General features: G+C 40.7%; 1 protein-coding gene across 1 annotated transcript; it reads left to right on the top strand.

Moving 5' to 3' along the window:
- The first annotated feature begins 1,152 nt into the window (after positions 1-1,152).
- Positions 1,153-21,355, top strand: LOC103181107 (ellis-van Creveld syndrome protein). The gene is made up of 20 exons (XM_007897341.2): positions 1,153-1,320; positions 1,627-1,746; positions 3,346-3,429; positions 3,910-4,136; positions 6,365-6,449; positions 7,760-7,858; positions 8,790-8,924; positions 9,510-9,668; positions 10,494-10,710; positions 11,986-12,134; positions 12,849-12,947; positions 13,634-13,846; positions 14,678-14,787; positions 15,969-16,179; positions 17,808-18,008; positions 18,830-18,974; positions 19,142-19,247; positions 19,809-19,935; positions 20,309-20,399; positions 21,073-21,355. The coding sequence occupies exons 1-20, from the start codon at positions 1,153-1,155 to the stop codon at positions 21,096-21,098; spliced, it is 2,772 nt and encodes a 923-aa protein (XP_007895532.2). The 3' UTR covers positions 21,099-21,355.
- Positions 21,356-21,862: the final 507 nt, after the last annotated feature.

Consider the following 21,862-nt stretch of genomic DNA (forward strand, 5'->3'; position numbering starts at 1 on the left):
GGGGGTCGGGGTGGCACTGGGGGGGTCGGGGTGGCACTGGGGGTCGGGGTGGCACTGGGGGGGGTCGGGGTGGCACTGGGGGTCGGGGTGGCACTGGGGGGGGGTCGGGGTCCGGGAGAGGGAGCGACCCCCGCGGCGATGAGCGGCTCCTCGGCCGCCGTTGCTTCAAGGAGCACGTGTCCCGCCCTCCTCGCTCTGTGATTGGACGCGCCGCGGGCTCGCTGTCAACGGACGGGGCGCGTGGAGGGAGGGGGGGGGTCGCCGCGCTGCCCGCCGGGACCTGTAGTTCCCCGGGGGCCGTCGTGTCGGGCACGGGCGGCGGCGGCGGCCGAACTACAGCTCCCGGCGGCCCCCGCGCGGGTGGTTGGGAGGGGTTGGCTGTGGAGGGGGTTGATGAACTGCGCTGGGACTGAGAGTTTGCAGAGGGAGGGGTTGAGTGGACGTTTGTGCTGTGATTGCCTTTGTGCTCAGGAGCAGAGGTTGGATTGCCTTCTCTGCTCTTGCAACTTTTCCAAACTTTTTTTCTTCTTCTCTCTCCGCCCAGAATCTTGTTTACGAGACAGCTCCCCCACCCCCCCCACTCCCTCCCCAGGCAACTGAAGCAGATTATTGTGTGTGATTTATTATATGTGTATATATATATATATACACATATACACAATCATCTGTAAAAGCGAGAGAGGGAGAGGGAGAGAGAGAGAGGGAGATGCGTGTGCTGTAGTTTTTTGGGTGGGAAGCGTCTGGAAGGAACATAACAAGACCGCCCAAGAAGGACCTCCCGTCTTCGGCTGACGGAATCCGGTTCCGGGGCTGCGGTCGGTCGACCGGTCGAGCCGCGTTGCTGTCCTGTGGCTTGTGTGTCTCTCCCGCCCCCCCCCCCCGCCGCCTCCACCCACAAACTCGTATTTCTGTCTGGGAGAGGGGTGGGGGGTGAAATATCATCGGACGATCTTCTGCGGTGTTTTGTGTGTCCCAACGATCTTATCGCTGAGTCTGAATCTCCGGCAAAAAGGGGGATTGGGGCGGTGGGGGGGGGGGGTTGTTGCTTTTTTTTATTTCCGCAAGTGCTCCTGTTGCTTGGCTTGGCGGTGTCTTGAGCGAATGGCTGGGTTTGTTTCTCGGTACCTTGGATGGCTCTGAGCTGAAGCGCTGATGACCCTGGAGTCCTGCTCAGCGCAAGCTGCGCTGGCGATCGCCTCCACTCAGTTGCAGGTTTACCCCCAGCATCTAGCGATTGCTGTGGTCCTGGGGGTGTTACTGGGATTCGCTGCTGGCGGCCTCCTCTATAAGTTTGTATTGGAACCGGCTTTGCAAAGAAAGGTAAAAGAAAGGAGCTTCTGTGCTTTCAATGCTCTGTTTTTAAAAAAAACACTAATAGCTCTAACTCTAGCATAAGAAATATTTAAACCTGTTGGTTCTGTCTCACTAACTTGAACAAGTAACATTGCCAGGAGTTGAGATCCACAACAACAACAACAACAACAAAATTACAACAACAACTTGCATTGCTATAGTGCTCCTCACACATGTTAGGGTCTCGGGAGCGCGGAGACTGGCTAGTGCGTACAATCTTATGTATTTTCATGCCATACATTGAATTGCGTTTCAATCTATTCCTCATTTCAGGATAATTATTCCAGCGGATTTATTGAAAACTCAGATTCCGAGGAAAGCCAGAGGAATGAAAGTAATACAAGAGCATTTCAAGGAATCGGTCACCAGAATCAAGGTTCCCCTTTCCTCGAGGTTTGTGTTTAGAATTTTTGCTCGATGGGGTCTTTAATTGTGGTCACCTCGGTTTGATTTATGGCGAAAAATGCCCCAAGAACAAACTATCTTGACAGTCTCCGATTCCATCCATCCTCTCTCACTCTGGCTGAACTATGCATTGTCTAATCCCTCCATCCATTTCAGTATCAAACATGATAATAATAATCCCTCCAAAACCAAAAACAATAATAAATTGGTCATTTTCAATCCACGACTGTTTGTGGGACATTGCTGTGCGCAATTGGCTGCCGCGTTCGCCCACAAATATACAGTCAATTCACTTTACAGTGTGTTCTGTGAAGCGCTTTGGGACATCCTCCCGACGTGAAAAGCGCTATATCAAATGCAAGGATTATTATTATTATTATGATATATTTTTGCCTCTGGAACATTGGCTGCTTTGAGTATTTATTTCAACCATACCGCTGTTGAAAGTCTTTTGTCACACTCAAGGATGGATTTTCCCAATTCTTTCCTCACCAGTCCACCTAATGCCCGCTCCAGAAGCTTCAACTGATCCGCAACTTTGAGGCCCAAGTTCTCTTCACAAACAAGATTCCGCTCAGTCGTTAACCCACATCCTTGACAAAGCTCAGTTAACTCCCAGTACCTCAGAGGATTGAGTTTCAGTGGAGTCCTTTAGCTCAGTGGTTAGAGCACTCGCTTTGCAAATGAGAGACCTGAGTTCAATTCCAGGCAGAGGGCGAAACCTTAGGCAAGTTTCCTTACTCCACACAGAGCCTAATAATAATCCCTCCAAAAAACCAAAAACAATAATAAATTGGTCATTTTCAATCTACGACTGTTTGTGGGACATTGCTGTGCGCAATTGGCTGCCGCGTTCGCCCACAAATATACAATCAATTCACTTTACAGTGTGTTCTGTGAAGCGCTTTGGGACGTCCTCCCGACGTGAAAAGCGCTATATCAAATGCAAGGATTATTATTATTATTATTTCAAATCCTTGATCAGGCAGCTGTAACCTCTGTTCATGTCTCATCTGTAGGAGAGAACCTCCAACATGCAGCCCTAACCCCAGCACAGGTTTGGAATACTATCAATTGCTATATACTACATGCTAACATCCGATCTGGTTGTAAGACCCAGCTGTGACCAGCACGCTTTATTTTCCAGCGACGCCTTTTTTCTTTTGGGAAGCATAGTAACCTTTATTTTTCTGGTTTCCTCCCTTTGCAATCCATGCCATTGCAAATCCCAACCTGAGAGGGCAGCGTTGCCACTGTTTTTAGGACAGCTCTTGTTTTGCTGGAAGGCAATGAAAGTGACCCAGTTCAGGGTAATTTTGCTGCGTTTTTTTTCCAGTCTCCTGCTCTTTATCGGAGAGCTACCTAATTTTATCTCAGAGGGAATAAATAAGATCAAGAGCTCAGCAACATGGCATGGCGTGTGTACTATTGTGCACTACCATTACATTTGAGTTAAGTCCTTATGGTAAGCAAGGAAAACTGATCAGGTGGTAGTTACTATTGACATAGCTGATTCATAGGTAGCGTCTCCTTTAAAACACTGAATTTTGTGTAAGAAAATGCTAATATTTATTATTTATTCAACAGGAAAATGAAACTTCATTGAATAGTGATATAGCCGCTTTTGCTCTGCGGGCAAAAGTTATATATCCTATTAATCAGAAATTCAGGGTAAGGATTCCCAGTTACTCTTGAGATTGTTTGTACTCATTGATAATATAACAAAAAACACTATTGTGTTTGTTACTGTAAACATCACCATAAATTTCTACGCTTGTATATCCAATTAAAGGGTGAATGTTCATGTGTTTTGGATTAATTTGATTTACCGTACTGAAACAAATAACCTGCAATTTAATCTGTAAATATTTAACTACACGGTAAATATACAAAATCTGGTTATCTGATTAAATGAAGACCAAAAAACGCAGAACAAATAATCCAATTATTCAATCGTTTCCTTTGCATTTCTTTGCATGATAAGGTACTGTATCAAAATGCAATGATGATTTAAAATTGAGCTCCCCCACTGTTAAATCAAAGTATTAGCGTGATGATATTGTGGATAGTTTATTATCATCATCTTCACACACAAATCTCTGCTGCAATACTGTTCCTTAATTATCAATAACAAGTGTTCTGTATTTCCAGCCTCTGGCAGATGGATCATCTAATCCCTCTCTGCTCAAGGATGTGAAACAGAGACATCAGGTCAAGAGACCACAAGAAGATACTACATTCATTTCTGAATCATACAGTCAGGAGGATGAAAAAAACTGTTATTTTACAGGAAATAATTCATCGTCAGATCCAAACACATATAAAGATGAAATATTTCCAAAGGTTACGTTTCTTCCAGAGTTACTAGTGTATACAAGGTAAGATAATACTTTAAAATGTGTTTGATAATTATGCAGTAGACATAGATATTCTATTTATAATAAACGGGAACCATACATAAAATAGAGCTCGCCCCGTTTGAAAGTGGTAAGTCCTAGTTTATCTTGCACTGCTGTTAACGGCTAAATTTAAACATTTTTGACATTTAAAAATTCTCTGTTTCTTAAAATGTTAATTTCTTCTTAATCACTACACGTAGCAAGCCAGCGCAATCTGGGTAGGAAGCGTTGAAGGTGCCCAAGGTCATGTACTGCCTGACTTTCTTTTCCTCTTAGATTTTAGAAAGATGGCTGTTTGTGGACTGTTATGTGCAAATTGGGTGCTGCAGTTACCTACAAAATATAGTCACTGTATTTTACTGTGAAATTGTATCAATCGCTTTGAAACATTTTGACAACATACTCAGGATTATATCAAATGCAAGGATTGTCAATATAGGCTGTCTTATGAACACCTTGATTCTTACTTCAGTCACTACTCCTTCACCCCAGCGCCAAGTCTTGGATCACCGTTCCAGTTGAACATCTCATTGCCATATATCCAAATCTGTTAAGAAGACTGAAGGAAGGCTAATGTTTCAACATTGTTTTTACACTTCGACAACCAAACCATACACATATTGACTAGAAATCGTCCATCTAGTTGTCCAGTTGACATTCAGGTGGAGAGTTGTAAAGTGACAGAATGGCATCCTCAAATTCATTTGATTAAAATTCTGACAATTATAAATGAAGATGAGGCTTGGAGCACAAATAATAATAATCCTTATGTTTGATATAGCGCCTTTCATGTTAGGAGGACGCCTCAAAGTGCTTCATAGAATATGTTGTAAAATTTTGACTGAATTGAATGCAGTCAATTCACTTTACAGTATATTCTGGGGACCTCTTTGAGACGTCTCAATGATGTGATAAGATGCTATATCAAATGCAAGGATTATTATTCCTAAAGTGTGGAACTTTAGGAATAATAATGTATTTTGTAGGCAATCGGGCAGCCAATTTGTCTTTAGCAATGTCCCACAAATAATCATTTAGTGAGTAACTGATTTGCACATTCTCAAAGTGCTAGATTTAACAGCAGCCTTACTATCGCTATACAATGGGGTCTAAAAAGCTCTGGAGCAGCATCACCACTGGTTTGTTGCTGACAAAAGTGCCCTGAAGGTCAACATAATTTTATCCAGGGAATCACCTGTATTACACAGTCAGGAGACTTGTGTTTGAATGAGATTTTGAATGACACCACAAGAGTTTTTTTTAGACAGTAATGTTTGTGAAATCCAACAAGGTATAAGATCTTAGGGGATGTGATGTGAACCCAAATCTTGAGTTATTTTACTTTCTTATTTTACACTACATTTGTGCTCGGGTGCTGTGACACAATGCACACACATAACATCTTTTACCTAGAATATTGTGTGCAGTTTTGGTCTCCTTATTTAAGAAAGGACATACTCGCCTTAGAGGTGGTGCAGCGTAGATTCACTAGGTTAGTTCCTGGGATGAGGGGGTTGACTTATGAGGATAGGTTGAGTAAACTAGGCCTATATTCTCTAGAATATAGAAGAATTAGGGGTGACCTTATAGAAACATATAAGATTCTTATGGGGCTTGACAGAGTAGACAGTGTGAGACTGTTTCCCCTTGTAGGAGAATATATAACTAGAAGTCACAGTCTTAAGGTTAAGGGTTAGCCTTTTCGAACAGAGTTGAGGAAACACTTATTCACTCAGAGGGTAGTGAATTTATGGAATTCTCTACCCCAGAAGGCTGTGGATGCTCAGTCCTTGAACATATTCAAGACTGAGATTGATAGATTTCTAAAAGATAGAGGGATTAAGGGATGTGGGGATAAGGCGGGCAGATGGAGTTAGGTTAGAAGATCAGCCATGAATGGCGGGGCAGGCTCGAGGGGCCAAATGGCCTACTCCTGCTCCTAATTCCTATGTTCCTATGTTCCTAACATAAGAATAATTGTTTGAGGAACTCACAGGTTAGAAAAACACATTCAATCCAGCATTAACTTAAATAAGCTGCAAACCTATTGTTATATTGTTAAAAAAGTGTCTGTAAATTGAGTTTTTATAATTATTTAACACAAAATGTTTGTGTGTCAAACATCAAAATGAATTCCTGTCTTTTGAAGATTTAGTTAAGTGACATTAAATCATTTCTTTACTCTCTCTCTCCACTGCATTTGACAGCCCTCAGATTGAGCTTGGTCTCTACAGCCTCAATTTACAAGCCTTGAAGCAGTTAGATACAGATCTCCATGGCGAAAAGTACACGGTATGGTACAGTGCTTGGAAGGATCATTGAGCACATATTAAATATCATGGGTGACTTCATATCTTCTTGTGGACCTCAGAGTCCCTGTAGTGGTGCAATCAATGTGGGAGGCCAATTTGAATAAGAAGATTTTGATTGATGAGAAAGGGATCAGATTTCTTCTCACACCCAAAATCTCCACATATCTCAAGCCCATAAAAAGGCCATCTTAACAAATTGTATTTATATAGTGGCTTTCACATCGGGAGGACATCCCAAGGCGCTGGACATTTGAAGGTTAGCCCCCGAACTGGGGGTTGAATTCGGGAGGGGTGGGGACCAATGGGGTTGAGAAGATGACCAAAGGAAAGGTCAGAGAGGAAGGTCTTGAGAAGGACCTTGAAGAAGCGAGGGAAGGGGTGAGGTGAAAGGACTCCGGGATGGAGTTCCAGAGAGCGGGGGCAGAAAGGTATAATGGTGGGCAGCAGAGAGGGGGCCTTGAAGTGAGGCTGACGATGGGCAGCAGAATGGGGGGACTTGAAGCAGGCCAGTGCCTACTGAGTGGAGGGAGAGCACAGGTTAGAACGATTTTAAAAGGTCACAGAATGGGGAGGGTGGGGCACAACTATGGAGGGCTTTAAAATAGAGGATGAGGATCTTAAACTCCATCCTCTGGGGGATGGGGAGCCAGTGAAGCCAGTCGACGATGGAGGTTAGTGGCTCGCAGGAGAGGACACAAGCTGCCGAGTTCTGAAGTCTGTAAATTGTGGAGGGAAGAGTGGGATGGGGTTGAGTGAGCACATGGTAGACTTCATTCAGGAGATGATGGAGGAAAGAGAAGAGGGAGAGAGGGTTGAAAGTGTGGAGGGATGGATTGGTGGAGGGAGAAGGGGGAGGTGGGAAGGGGTAGCATCAGAGCAGATCCTCTTGATTTTGGTCCCAAGGAAGTCCATCATCTCCTTGTATTTGGAGTTGGAGGAGAGGATGGGGAAGTATGGGATTGTGGGTGAAGGTGCTGGTTTGTGAGGCAGTCTGACTGCCAAGATGATCCTGGAGTATAAGGATGATTTGACTGTAGCAAAAGTGGAGCGATAGACTTCGGTGTAATCCAGCAAAATCTGGAAGTGAACCGTGTGGTTGGATTTAAGTCAGGTGCTTTCAGCAGCATGCACCTACGAATGTAGCAGATGTGACTGATATACCAGGGGGACGTGCGGGAGTAGTAGGTGGTCGGGGAGGTGAGGGAGCAAAGGGTGTCTAGATAGGGAGTTGTGAAGGAGGGTGTTGCAAGTTGTTGTTAAGTTATGATTAACTGTGTCTGGTCTTCTCAGATGTTTCTTCAGATACTGAGAATACAGCTGAATGACTTGTACGTTAATGAAAAAATAGAAGAGGATTTCTACAAAGAGTTCCTTTCTACACAAGAAAAGGTAATGTTTAGATCTTCAGCTACTTAAATAAGCACATTTAATCTTAATTTAGAATACGGTTTTCCACTGTTATTAAAAAGAACCAGCTTCCTAATTAAAACTGAATTTAAGAATTTTCCAGAATTTTGCACGATTTAAAATTTTAGGACAAGATGATCCTACAGTGGAATTTTGAGCGGTGGGGGTTGTTACCTCCAGTTCCTCAATCTCAGTTAGCCCAGTAGGGAGAAGCATAGAAGAAATTCTTAGTGCTTTCTCCAAGAAAAGGAGGGCTGGATATCCAGTGGCCTAATGTGTAAAGGCACTGAGTTGAAAAGTTAGAGATTTGAATGCTAGATTTTGTTGGGTTAGCTTATCTCAGCCAGGGTGGCAGTAGTGGCTTTTAGCATCTGTGGTCAAGGACAAGAGGAAAAAGTAGTGATTTCTCCTGGACAATGCATGTGCTTAGAATGGATTCCTTCTCCCACACCAGTATGGTCAAGTGACTGCAAAATGTCACTGCCTCATATCGCACGTCAAAAATTGCCAACTTGTTCAAGGTACCAGAGGATGGATAGCACACTTGGAATTATGAGTCAGTATCTTAAAGGGAGAAGAACAAGAACATTTGTAAAAAGGGTTATAAGAGAATATCCACCACTACTGTTTGGGTCGAGCTCCTGGTAGCCAGTTTTAGAGTTTAATTGGCAAATTGGTTTGTCTGCCTGTTCTTTTAGTCAGCAAGCAGAAGTACCAGGAGGAATGGACTCTCAATGAGGAGAAAATAAGTTAACATATATTAATTTCAAAACTATTATGAAGATGCATCATTATTGTAATTGTAATGCTTGAAACTGTTTTTATCCTTTTATTCAGAGACTAATCTTTGCTTGCTTAAGGACACTATTTGCATTGTACTTGTGCCAAGCGATTGAACTTACCTGTTTAACAGGAACTGGAAGAGCTCAAGAAACAGCATCAGTTTATGCCATCTGCTACAGCTGAGAGAAAGGACTCAGATGCTTGTTATACATTAGAGGAAACTGAACAAAATGAGAGTAATTATTTACAATATGCCATACGACAGGTGATAATTTAATACATTTTTACTCTTTCAAAAACAATGTACTACTACATGGCTCTCAGTTTTAACAAGCTGATCGCTAAAATGAATTACCCATTTTAATGTCTTCGAGGACCAATAGCAGATCTTTAAAATGTCTTTGTTATTTATTAACAATCTAGTTGCCTGATTGCATTTTGATTGATTTAAAGACTGAAAGTTTAGCATTTTACCATTATCAATAATAATTTGGTCACTCAATTCCCACTGTTGGTGGGACACTGCTGTGTGCAATTGGCTGCCGGTTTCGCCCATGAATATACAGTCAATTCACTTTACAGTATAATCTATGAAGCACTTTGAGACGTCTAGAAGACTTGAAAAGCACTATATCGAATGCAAGGACTATTTTTTATCAGAACAATTATTGTATTAATGATACTAGTTTTAATGATACTAAATGATACTGAATTTCAACTGCTCAATGAACTTTCAGACATATTCAGAACTTGATTCTTGGCAAGAGAGATTACATCCATTGAAACACCCTGCATAATGCAAAGCTGACAGTGCGAAGATGGTTAAATCTTTTATCTGTCTGTCTGCCAGATCAGTGGGTTCCTTGAGCAGATTAAAAATGCTCGAGGCTTCTTTCTGAATCATTCCAAGCTTCCCAAGACTACAGTGGAGGACATCATGAGGAACACATGTGAGAAAATGTACCAGGTGGAGAATCTGCAAACTGACTTCCAAAATTTGCAAGCCACGGTAGGCAGAAACTTGAAAAACATTATTGGTTTAAAATATGGTTCAAATTAAATAGTTCCACCAGTGTTTTCAGTCCATTGTTACCTTGGCCAATTTCTCATGAAAATCGACTGTGGAGAAAAAGGAAAGAGCAGTATATACTTGACCAAACTTAAAAGTAGAAGCTCCATTGGATGATTCAAAAATGTCTGTCCATTGAAAGCAGTTTTTGAACCTGCGACCTGCTGTCTCACCGGCTCAGTTTCACACCAGTTAGAGTACTGGTGGCCAACCTTTCTGGTCGGCCAACAAAGTAAATTTCCTCGATTGAATATAAATATTTCTTCATTTATGCCATAAATCAAGAAATATTTAATCAAGAAAAACCTGGAAATACAATACAGATCGAACACGGACTTCCCTAGACTAGTCAAATGTTTGGGGTGGGGGGCACGCTTCTTGACAGCCCCTTAGCCAAGAATCAGCCCACGGGCCGAAGTTTGGCCCACAATGAGATAGAGGCTTTACCAACTGACCATGATTAGAGATGAGCGAGATCCTGTTCCTGATCTCTAGCAGTGACTGTTACTAGAAAGGGCACATGTCATTGCTGGGTAAGAATGAAATCAGGCTCAGCTATTATGATGTCCAGTCACATAGCTTGCAGAGTTCACTGTCAAGGTGACTTGAAAGAATGTTCACTTGAGGGAGACATTGTAGGGTATCTGCTGCCAGTGGAACCTGGGCATGAGTCAGGAAAGGAAACGAGAAAATCAGAGGTAAAAGAACCCAAAGTGGTCTCCTTTGGCAATTACCTTCAATATGTACTGCTCTTTCCTTTCATAGGTTATTCAGGACAACCTGCTGCATTGGGAACTGATGGCAAAAAGGCTTCACTCCTTCATGTGGCTTACTCAGCGAGAAACCAGAGACAGGTCAAAGATGGTGTCATCGATCCTAGATACACTCTCCAGCGATGGCCAACTGTCTTTTATGCAAAAGGAAGAGATCTTATCCAGATTTCAGCATGATCTTCAGGACGAAATGCAAATGTGTAAGAGAGGTAAGGTTTAAACTTTGCTTGATTGGATAAGCTACATAAATCTTGAAAATACAGATTTCCTAAGAACTTGATAGAAAGAGGTATTCAAGATGCTAAATGGGATGCAAAAAGAGTGATACTTTGTGTCAAGACAGCCGGACAAGAGAATATAGGTCATGGTTGTGAAAGATAATTTTAGGACTGGTACTGGGAAATCCTTTAGAGGATAATTAACAAACTGTCTATGATGGCCAGGATGGATGGTTGAAGTCAGGATGTTGGACTTTTAAGTAAAGTTTTGATCCTGTAATGCAAGACATTAGGGTGTCTATTCTAGAAGAATTAGGTCAATTTTTTGGCAAAGAGCCATACTCTTGGGATTTATGAGCTGAATTTGTAAAGATTTTAAAAATTCATTCTTAACACTCAGCTCAGTTTCATTTTCAAATTAATTTTGAGATAACTTGTCATAATCTGTATGTCAAATAATATAAACTCTCAAAAGATTTGATTGCAGTATCCCAAGGGCATCTTCTGCTAGTATTGATTTCTACTCTTCTAGATAAAAAGATGCATAATGATCCCAATTCAATTCCCTGTCATGTTGATGATTTATTGGCTGAAAGAAAGAACGAGAATGCTGCCTGGTAATCAAAGACTATTACGTTTCAAATATGACTGTGGAAAAGAATTAATATGTCAGCCTCTTGAAAATAACATTTGTTTGCGATTCACAAAAGTTGTACATGGGATTGAGACCTCTGAATTCTTTTAGTATTTTACATTTATGAAGATTATGGCAAACATGTTCTCCATTGCCACCTCAAGATTCATTTCATTGACTCATTATTATCGATCTTGGCAGAGGCTTCCCAGTATTCTATTAACTGTGAGTTTGAATATAATGAACTGCAAGTGGATCGTGAGATGTGTGCTGTAATACTTTCGGTAGTAAATTGCAATGAAAGTTTAATAACTTTAGTGTGAAGTTAACGCAAGAATAAATTACAAGCAATAGGTATTGATTAATGAATAACGGGTAAAAATTCAACCTGGGTCAAGATTGACTCGTATTAACATTCAAAGCATCAAGAATTTGTGAAATACAGTCATTCATTTTGAAGTCCATTTTCTATAATTTTTTTCAAGAACTACAGAAAACTTTCAAAATAAAAACTGAATAAAAATGTGACTCATTCTGAAACTCAAGTTAATTGTCAATTCAGACCCTGGTGAAATTTTTCTCCAACGTTGTTTTCCCGCAGTCTGCACTAGTAACATGTATATTTCTTACAGAATGCATCAAACAGACTAAAGAGCGTGTTTTAGACATGAAGAAACAGCGCAAAGTTTTGATGAAAAGACTCAAGGATACACAGAGGAATGACACAGTGAATTTGACAGACCAAGCACAGCAGATGCTAGATCCAACTGAATTCATTAAGGTTAGACCGAGTAATCAGTGTTCAGATAAATCCGTTGAATGTGATACTATTCATGTTTAGCATCAGAGTGTGACCTCCATTGTAATGTTGTGAACACCAGGCATTAACTTGCTCATAACTCCCCTTCATCCAAGATTTCCATTCAGCTGTGCGTTCACCTCGTATATAAATAAACAGGGCAATCCCGTTAGAAGACAAATCAGTTGGTACTTCATGAACGTGCAGTATATCTGGCTTCCAGTGCTAAATAATGACCAATCTCCAGGTCTTCAGGTAGCTGCACATTTCCTGGACATGCACAGGAACCATCATTTATATCACTTCCTATTTGGTGTGCTTCAACAAGACATCCTGCTAACTTCACTTCCTACACTCTGCACATGTGCGCGCAAGTGACACAAACTCTTGTTGATGTCACTGACATCAAGGAAGTGACATAAGTGGCACTTTGCTTGAGGTGTTAAACCCGCTTACCCATTCATCAGGTAGGCATTAAAAAAAAGACACTATTTTAAAAAACAAGGTAATTTCTCATGGGAGTTCTGGCCAGTAATACTCCAGGCTAATTAGTCGCATTCACCTCATTGCTGTTCGTGTACCTTTGCTAGGCGTGTATAATGGCAGCTGCGTTCTGTCTTCAAAAACAATCACCATGCTTAGCCATTTCTGTAAAGTGCTTTGAGAGGTTTTGATATAGTTATGAATCTTGTGCAGAGCTATCATGAGCTTATGGAGCGTCAGTGGCATGTCCGCTGTGCTGCGGAGAACGAAGAGGACAATAAGGATGCCAGGGAGGTTAATGAACTGTGGAAGGTGAGTCCGCTGAGCATACTTCACAGGTTGCATGTATTAGGGAAGCAATTCTGAATGCGTTGCAAGTAACATTTCTAAAGGTTTGGATCCATTGTCTGAATCTTAAGTAAAAAAATATGGTTTGCACCGTATTATTCCACATTGTAATAATTTACCAAAGTGGGTTAAAGCATTTGGAAGGATATATTATGGTTAGCATAATCTCCAAGCAAAAAAAAGTGAACAGAAATTTAAGATTATTTCTTAGTGCAACAGTGTGATATTTCCACTCACTAGTTATTGTGAGAACACAGGAATGTACAGGACAAGAAAAGGTCATTGCACTCCACTTGACCAGTCGCAAAGTAAAACAAAAATCTCAATGTACAATTTTGGTGGAGGCTGCACCTACTTTTCAGATATCTCCCTATTCTGTACACAAAAGTTGGGTCAAAACATATAAATTTTGTAAGGACGCCCCTTGAGATATTTTAACAACACTATATCAAATGAAAGGATTATTATTATTTAATTCCAGTCTGACCATTGATAACACTCTGGAACATCCACTTGAAGAGCTGTACACTCCTTGGTTCCAAGTGTACCACGCCTCCTGTTTAGTAGGTCACAGTAGACCCACACTGTAAATGAACCTACACTTAATCATGATACATTCTAGCATGATGGGCTTGTACTACTTTTTTCAGAGACTTCATTCTGCCTCATCCAGCGCTGCAGAGAAACTGGTCAAAGAGCTTTTTCTAGAGACTCTTCCAAACCTGACAGAAGTACCTTCATGTAAAATGGAAATTCTAAGGACTCACATGCTGCAAGATCTAACAGCAAGCAAGGAGAGAGCGACAGAAGAAAGAAAACGGCATCTGAAACTGGTCCAAGATAACGTGACCCAAGTGAAGCAGGCATGCTGAATAACCAATGCTATCTTCTCTGTCATTCATTGGCTATTTCACTGGCTGTTTCTCTCTGCCATTCACCATTGCCTTGCCAGCAGGGTGAGCAGAGCCACTCACCAGCCATTATTTAGGCCACTCTTTCAGCACTTAGTAATAGGTGCCTAACAATAAATGGGACATATCCTTGATTTCTTCTTTACAGAGGCAGCTGCCCTCTGTTTTCCATGGCCCACTGGCAGTTCGGAGAGCTCATCATATGTGGAATCCTGGGAGTGACCATGTGTCTGCCACTGTACCAGTTTTTGGAACCAATTCCATAAACAATTGGATTACCAGTCAGTTAACAGAACTGTGCACTTGATCAGGTTTTATAAATGGTTGTTTTGTGTAATTGGCAGCACCTTTTAGGATATGTGGAGTTCTGTAGCCTATTGGTTAGAGCACTCAGCTCACAAGCGAGAGGACCCCAATTTGATGTGGTAGGGCGAAACCGTAGCCAAGCTTCCTTACTCCATAAGCCTGTTTACCGAGCAGTGAGTAAGAACCTTGTTCGTATTTACCACTAAGTAAACAGGCAGATCATTTTTCAGGGATAATAATCCCTTCCAAAAAAATAATAATAATAATTTGGTCACTCAGTTCACGACTGTTTGTGGGACACTGCTGTGCGCAATTGACTGCCGCGTTTCATCCACAAAATATAGTCAATTTACTTAACAGTATATTCTGTGAAGCGCTTTGAGACGTCTCAATTCATGACCAGGCACTATATTAAATACAAGGATTATTATTACCTTAGATTACTATTATCATGATATCTTTCACTGTGGCTTTCAGACTTGGCAAGAAGACCAGGTACTTGCTTCAGCGAAGCAGCAACATCTGGTCGACCAACAGGAGAAGATCATTCAAGGCTTCCTAAAGAGACAGAGTGGCCTGGACGAGGAGTGAGTATGATTTGCTTGAGTAATGGTAGTCCATAGTAACATAGAATCATAGAAATTTACAGTACACAAGGAGGCTATTCGGCCCATTGAGTTGGCACCAGCTCTCAGAGTAAAGTGCACAAGCTGAGCACGGCTCTCATTCAATGCCACTAACCTGCTCTATCCCCAGACCCTTCTAGCCCTCAAATTTTTATAAACGTCCCTACTTCCCTCTTGAAACCCACAATAGACACCCACAATTTACTGAATCATTTAACAGGAAACAGCTAAAAACATCCTGAAACTAATGGTAGCTTCCACAGTTAACTCCCAACTAACCCAACTGAGATTGATTAATTCAGCGCAGACCAGATTTTATTAGTCTCACTGTATGATCTTATATTCTTATATTTATACACAGTTTATCCTGATTTCTTTGTAGACAAGCTGTTTTCAATCTTTGACAGCTTCCTTGTTGCTGGTATCATGGATTATCCTGCTGTCCCTTCACTGTGCGCTGTTTCAGCATCACTTGCCGTGCTCTCTCACTGCACAAACTGAATTGAGGATAACCAGATACAGACTGAGCTTCACAGAGAGAATATCATTGTAAAGTCACACCTATTAATATTAGAGGCACTCAATATTTATTGATTGCAAGTGTACTAAGCAAGCAAAATATTAAATTTATTCTACATTTGAGAGAAACTAAAACCTCATTGCCATGCGTTTTGCTCATAATATAAACTGGAATGTCTGTTATTCTCCACCAAAATCCAAATAATACAGCATAGTCGCATTATATTGCATTCCTTGGACATTCCAAGAATTTATATCCCTTTTATTCATCAATAAGCAAGAATAGTCTTTCACTATCTCAAAACCTTGATGAATTTTTAAGAGCTCAATTTGATCTCCTCTTAACCTTCCCTGTTCCAGTAGAAACAGACCAATCGTTTAAGGCGTATAACGATAACTATAGTTCCTCATCACAAGTAATTCCTACCTTAATTCTGTACACATTATATACCGTAATTACCACTAGCATTATTTTGACCTTTAGCATTGTTTGTCCTTTGTGTCTGATTAACCTTTCCTTTGTGCCCACTCACAGTGCAATCTCCAGTTTAGCTCCTAACTGTTGCACATGTAATCAGTCTGTGTTTGTGTTCTTCACATCTGTATATAACCTGTTCTTTCAGGGTTTCTAAACGCATTGTGCTGGAACACAAGCTGGCTCTACAAGCCATGGTCAGGCAGCTAGCTCTGAGGCAGCTCAGTCTCAAGATGCTCAAAGACATGAGGCTTTCCAAGGGAAAAAGTCTACTGGAGGAACTCAGGGACCAACAGATGAAAGAATCAGCCATTTGGGATCAGGATGAAGATGAGAACAAGAGGCTGCAGAAAAACCTGGTACAGAAACCATATACAATCCCTTCAGTCAAAGATACTCAGGATAAACATAATATGTACAGTCAAGCTTTAATATCAAACTACTGTTAACATATGTGATATTAAATTCATCTTATAACTGTTGTATAGGAGGTTGTATTCAATGTTGAACTGGTGAACATTTATTAGTAATAATCAGGTCCTCTATGGGCAGTGATGCTAACATCTTATATTAGTATTAGTGTTTATTTAATGTTAAATACACCTGATGGGTACACATGGTTTTCATGTTAGAGATGAAATTTGTTAAGTCATACCCCTAATGCATTCCAAATGGGTCTTCAGGCTAAAACCTGCTTTGTAATCAACTGCCAATGTCAAAATCACTGCATGAGATTGGAGTAAAAAGTTGAAGGATTCTATGTGGTACCCAGACTAGTATCAGAATTTAATTCGCAATAACTCTTAGGGGATTGCTTATTAAGGAATTCTCGTCATACAATTACAGATTTCTTCCAGTAACCAGAATTCTGCCATACCAGCCCATGGGGTCCAATTTGTGTTGATTCTTAACAGGATTCCTTATTACAATACTGCAAATTTCACTCCATCAGAGTATCCACTGGATCTTACAATCAATAGTCTGATGTCAATACTCTGGTTAGATTTGAACCCAGAATCCAATATAATGGGTAAACCAGTACACTATCTAGATCTCACAATCTCTTCACTATTCAGTTTTCTTTATTTAATAACCAAAGTTTTTCTTCCACCCTGGATGTTCTGAAAACTAAATCTTCTCATTTTAATGTCATGAAACAGATTATTTTCTTGGGATTTTTAACTTGAGATGTGAGGTATCAGTTTTGCTCTTTCACCCTCTCTATTGCACTTTCACGGCCTTTCATTACAGATTATTCTACACCAGTAAAGTTGAACTCAGACTTGTATAATGAGTAACTTATACCCATTTACACAATGGGATGGGATGCAATTGGGGAAAAAAGAGAACTTATTTTTATTAGTCAGGAGATGATCTGGACACATGTGAGCCTTCTGAATTGATTTGGATCAGAAATGAACCTTTGATTGTGCTGATCATGAATATCATTGGCCACGTATCTGAGATTTATTCAGATTGGGATAGAAAGTTATTCAGCCCAGGAGAGGGTGCTTGTAATAATAATAATAATAATCCTTGCATTTGATATAGCGCTTTTCACGTCGGGAGGACGTCCCAAAGCGCTTCACAGAATATACTGTAAAGTGAATTGACTGTATATTTGTGGGCGAACGCGGCAGCCAATTGCGCACAGCAATGTCCCACAAACAGTCGTAGATTGAAAATGACCAATTTATTATTGTTTTTTTTTTGGGTTTTTTGGAGGGATTATTATTAGGCGTGTGGAGTAAGGAAACTTGCCCAAGGTTTCGCCCTGCCTGGAATTGAACCCAGGTGTCTTGCTTGCAAAGCAAGTGCTCTAACCACTGAGCTACAGGACTCCACGCAATTGTAACAGATTCCGTGGAAAAAGTGCAGCCGCACTTTTCTATTGGCCCAGATTATAGCTCACAGAAGTGATGGGGGGGAGCCTGTTCCACTGATCTATATGATTTACTTTAGTTTATTTTTGGATTTTGTTTTCAAGCTGGCGGGATTGTCTGAAGACCAGGATAAGCTGTGCCAAGAGACTGAGACACTCATTCATAATCAGCTCAATGAGGATACCCAGGCAGCCATGGATCATTTAAGGCATTTCATGGAGCAGGTGACCGGTATTGCTCTGATCGAACATGCCAGTCTCCATTCAGCCAAACAGCATCATGGACCAAATAGCGAGAAATTGAAGGTAGCGTTGGGTATTGGTCCATGCCCGCTGGAGCGTATTGCCTTGCGGTTGATTACCACTAACATTTCACCAAATCTTGCCATGCTGGGACTCATGTGGTAACATACAATAGCCAGGTCCTAGTGATCCAAGTGTGAAGGTTCCATGCTGTAGCTAAAATATGTGTTTAAAACTCTTTTGTACAGACCAGAGTATTTTTAACAGACTGTACTCATCCTTAGAGATGCAGTCCTCTTTAAATGGGAGTCAATGAAGTAGCTGAAGAGATCGTGTCCTCGGAGCATGAATGTATTCGTAGGCCATGGTGGGGCTGTGTCACCCTGGCTCAGCGGTACCATTCTCGGCTCTGAGTCAGAAGGTTGGGGGTTTAAGCCCGACATCGGGACTTGGAATCACCTGGTCTAAGCTAACCTCCAATGCAGTGATGGGGGTGTTTTGCATTGTTGGAGGTTCTCATCCTTTGGATGAGACATTAAACCGAAATCCCATCTGCTTATTAGGTTAGACATTAAAGATCCCACAGGACTATCAAAAAGAGAAGTGAGTTTCTCCCGATGTCCTGGCCAACAATCCCCAAAATAAAATTGTTCACTCACTCCATGGCTGTTTGTGGGACATTGCTGCATGAAACTGGCTACCACATGAGCCCACAAAATAAATACACAGTTAATCCACTTTACAATATACCCTGTGAAGCGTTTTGAGACATCTCAATGACTTGATCAGACACTATACCAAATGCAAGGATTATTATGAGGGAATCTGGGTTTGTTGACAGACAAGCAAATAATTGAAACTGCTGTTAACCTTTGCATATTCAGAACGAAATGATTGAAAGAGCAGCTGAGAGCGTTTATGTGACTATGGGAGGAGCTGCCAGCCTGGTCCAGAATTATTATCAGGAGATCGAAGAGATCATGAAAGCCTACCGACAAGACAAAAAGAAGCATCTGATATCCATGCAAGGTCTGTTGAACATAATAGCTTTCCTCCTTAGGCTGATACACCGGAATTGTGATCCTTGTAATGGCTTGACAAATCACTGTTCCACTGATCTGTATTTGTTACATTTGCACTGCTGAACTGTAGTGACACATACAACCTTTCTTTTGAACACCTTTGTGTTTGAACAGAGACTTTAAAAAATAAACAACTGATTGAGGAGGAGACATTGGTGGAGAATCTGAGCAAAGACATGAACGTGAAGATGCTGACACAAGTGACCGGGATTCAGCAAGAGTAAGTAAGAACTGATTGATGAATGGCTTGAGAGTGTATTTTAGCATGAGCATATGGATATAGCCTCTCTTATACATGGCTATAGCCTTTTGGATATGGCTGTAGCTTATATATGCCTATAGCTTCTTCTATAATTGGAAACGCCATCCATCACTGGCACACACATCACAGATACATTAACTAGTGTTAGTAGATTCAGCATTTTAAAAAAATCACCTAGCTCATTTCATTAAGCATCACAGGAAACAAAAGAGGATGGCTAATGCCTCTTTTTTTATAACTGGGTACAGCCTCTCGTATATAGTCTATAGTCTCTTTTATAATTGGAAATACCATCCATCACCTACCCACACATCAGACATAATTACAACAACAAAATTACACCTTTCACGTTGGGAGGATGTCCCAAGGTGCTAGAATGCCTAGTATTACTAGTATCATCAATAAAAACTGGGATGCTAATGTTGGTATTATTGACTACGGGTAATTGCAAAGGTGAGAAATGAAGATGTTTAATTTCCGAATGGAAGCCTGAGTTATTATCTTCCTCACTTCTGACAGAATGGTGCTTCATCAGTGGAGAACGGGAGCTCAGCTTGTACTGGAGCAGGACATGAGACTGGAGTTCCTAAAGCAGAGAAAACCACTCTTTCACTGCCTTAAGAGACGGGTTGATAAACGACTGCAGGTACAGCACTGGTCTCATGAGGCGTTGGGGTGGGGGGGAGAATGCTTTCTCTGCTTATTGTGAGTTTACTGACCTTGGCGGAAAAGGAATGTAATACCGTGGGGTGATGGTTAACATTGTAAGGAACTGCAGAATTTCAGTCGATAATTACCGAGAGATTAATTTGATTCAGTCGCTACTAATCTATCAATTCAAACAGGTAATTGTGTTTGTCTTTCTAGGTGCTATTTCGTCTATTAATGTAATTATTAAAACATAGCTGCTTCATTCATTGTTAGACCTCAATAGGCTGAAATTAATTTGTTAAATCTTTAAAATCAGGAGCTGCGTTTTTCATATTTGTGTAAATTATATATAGCTTTTTCCTCTTCAGGTAGCAGAGCAAAATTTCATATCACAGCTTGCTGCTACAGCCAGATTTCCCCAAAGAGATTGGAAAGCACCAGAAAACAAGTTCATTTCAGGTACGTCTCTAGGCAAAAAAAAATGTGATTTAGACTTTCAAAAGTGTGAATTGAGAGTGGATTGTAATAATAATAATCTTTGCATTCAATATCGTGCCTTTCGCATCGGAGGATATCTTGAAAAGCTTCACAGGATATACTGTTATACTATAAGGATACTGACTGTATTTTGTAGGCAAACACAGTAGACAATTTGCGCACATCAATGTCCTACAAATAGCCATGATATGAATGACCAATTTTATTTGGGGGACACTGGGAGAAACTCCCTTCTCTTTTTGAATAGTGCTATGGAATATTTAACATCCAACAGTACGGGCAGACAATGTTTACCTGATGGCCCTTTCAACAATGTAATGCACCCCCAGCGCTGCACTGGAGTGTTAACCTGGACTATATGAGTTCTAAGTTCCACGGTGGGTCTTGGCTGTAGTCACAATTATTAATTGTGATTACAGCCAACCCACCATGATTTATATAAAGTCACATTCCCATGGTCTTCTCTTTCTGCACAGGCCAGTCTGAATTTATAAAGATACTTAAGTGTTTGTTCAAGACAGAAACATTCTCTTGTTCACGATATTCATCAACTGATTAATCATGTAACATCCCTTGTAAAACACTTCTTGCTACAGTACCATTATTCTTAACTTATTTTGCCTTTTCCAAACAGGACCCAAGAGTGCATCTAAACAGTAGCTCAGAAGCTTCCCACTTCCACAGCAGATGGGCGGGCAGTGATGTGATGTAGAAATAGAAGCCAGGATGAATGTGCAAATTATACTCCTGGAATAAAGGAAAGAGGTTGCAGCCCTCTGGAATTTGATATAAACAGAAGGCAACACTTGTAAATTATTGTACTTACAAAATTTAGAGCAGCAGCCTAGTTTTTACTATTCACTCAGTATTTTAATTTTAATAATAATATAATCCTTGCATTTGATTTGCAATAGCGCCTTGTCACGTCATTGAGACATCTCAAAGTACTTCACAGAATATATTGTAAAGTGGATTGACTGTGTATTTTGTAGGTAAATTCTATTATGATATAGTGAGTTTAAAATTTCCAGACTGATTTCACACACATGCTGGCAAACACTCCCCTAAGTTTAAATTGGGAATTTCTCATTGCAAAGCGTGCTTAATTGACCAAAGAAAAATGAAAAACAAAACACCAACAATAACAACAATTTTTATTGATATGTGGCCTTCATGTGGGGTAGCAACTCGGAGTGCTGGCTTAAGGTTATTCATCGTCTTAAAATTTGAATTTCGTAAAGAATTGTGAATTCAGTTGGAATTCAGAAGCCAATTTTCCACAGTTCTTCTTGGGCATTGATGAAAATTGGCTTCCAAATTGATATTGAATTTAAGACCTGGTTCCAAAATTCCACACAATTTTAAATTTCAAGACAAATTGAATAGTCTTAAGCCTAAGAATATGAGAATTTCCAGCCTCCAGT

The sequence above is a fragment of the Callorhinchus milii genome, unplaced genomic scaffold (genome assembly GCF_018977255.1).
Source record: "Callorhinchus milii isolate IMCB2004 unplaced genomic scaffold, IMCB_Cmil_1.0 Scaffold1, whole genome shotgun sequence".
Classification (NCBI taxonomy): domain Eukaryota; kingdom Metazoa; phylum Chordata; class Chondrichthyes; order Chimaeriformes; family Callorhinchidae; genus Callorhinchus; species Callorhinchus milii.

Coding starts and splice junctions, on each gene's coding strand:
- LOC103181107 (XM_007897341.2), top strand. CDS start 1,153: ATGACCCTGGAGTCCTGCTCAGCGCAAGCTGCGCTGGCGATCGCCTCC. Junction 9,669..10,493: donor TCCAAAATTTGCAAGCCACG/GTAGGCAGAAAC, acceptor TTCCTTTCATAG/GTTATTCAGGACAACCTGCT. Junction 19,936..20,308: donor GGGTTGATAAACGACTGCAG/GTACAGCACTGG, acceptor TTTCCTCTTCAG/GTAGCAGAGCAAAATTTCAT.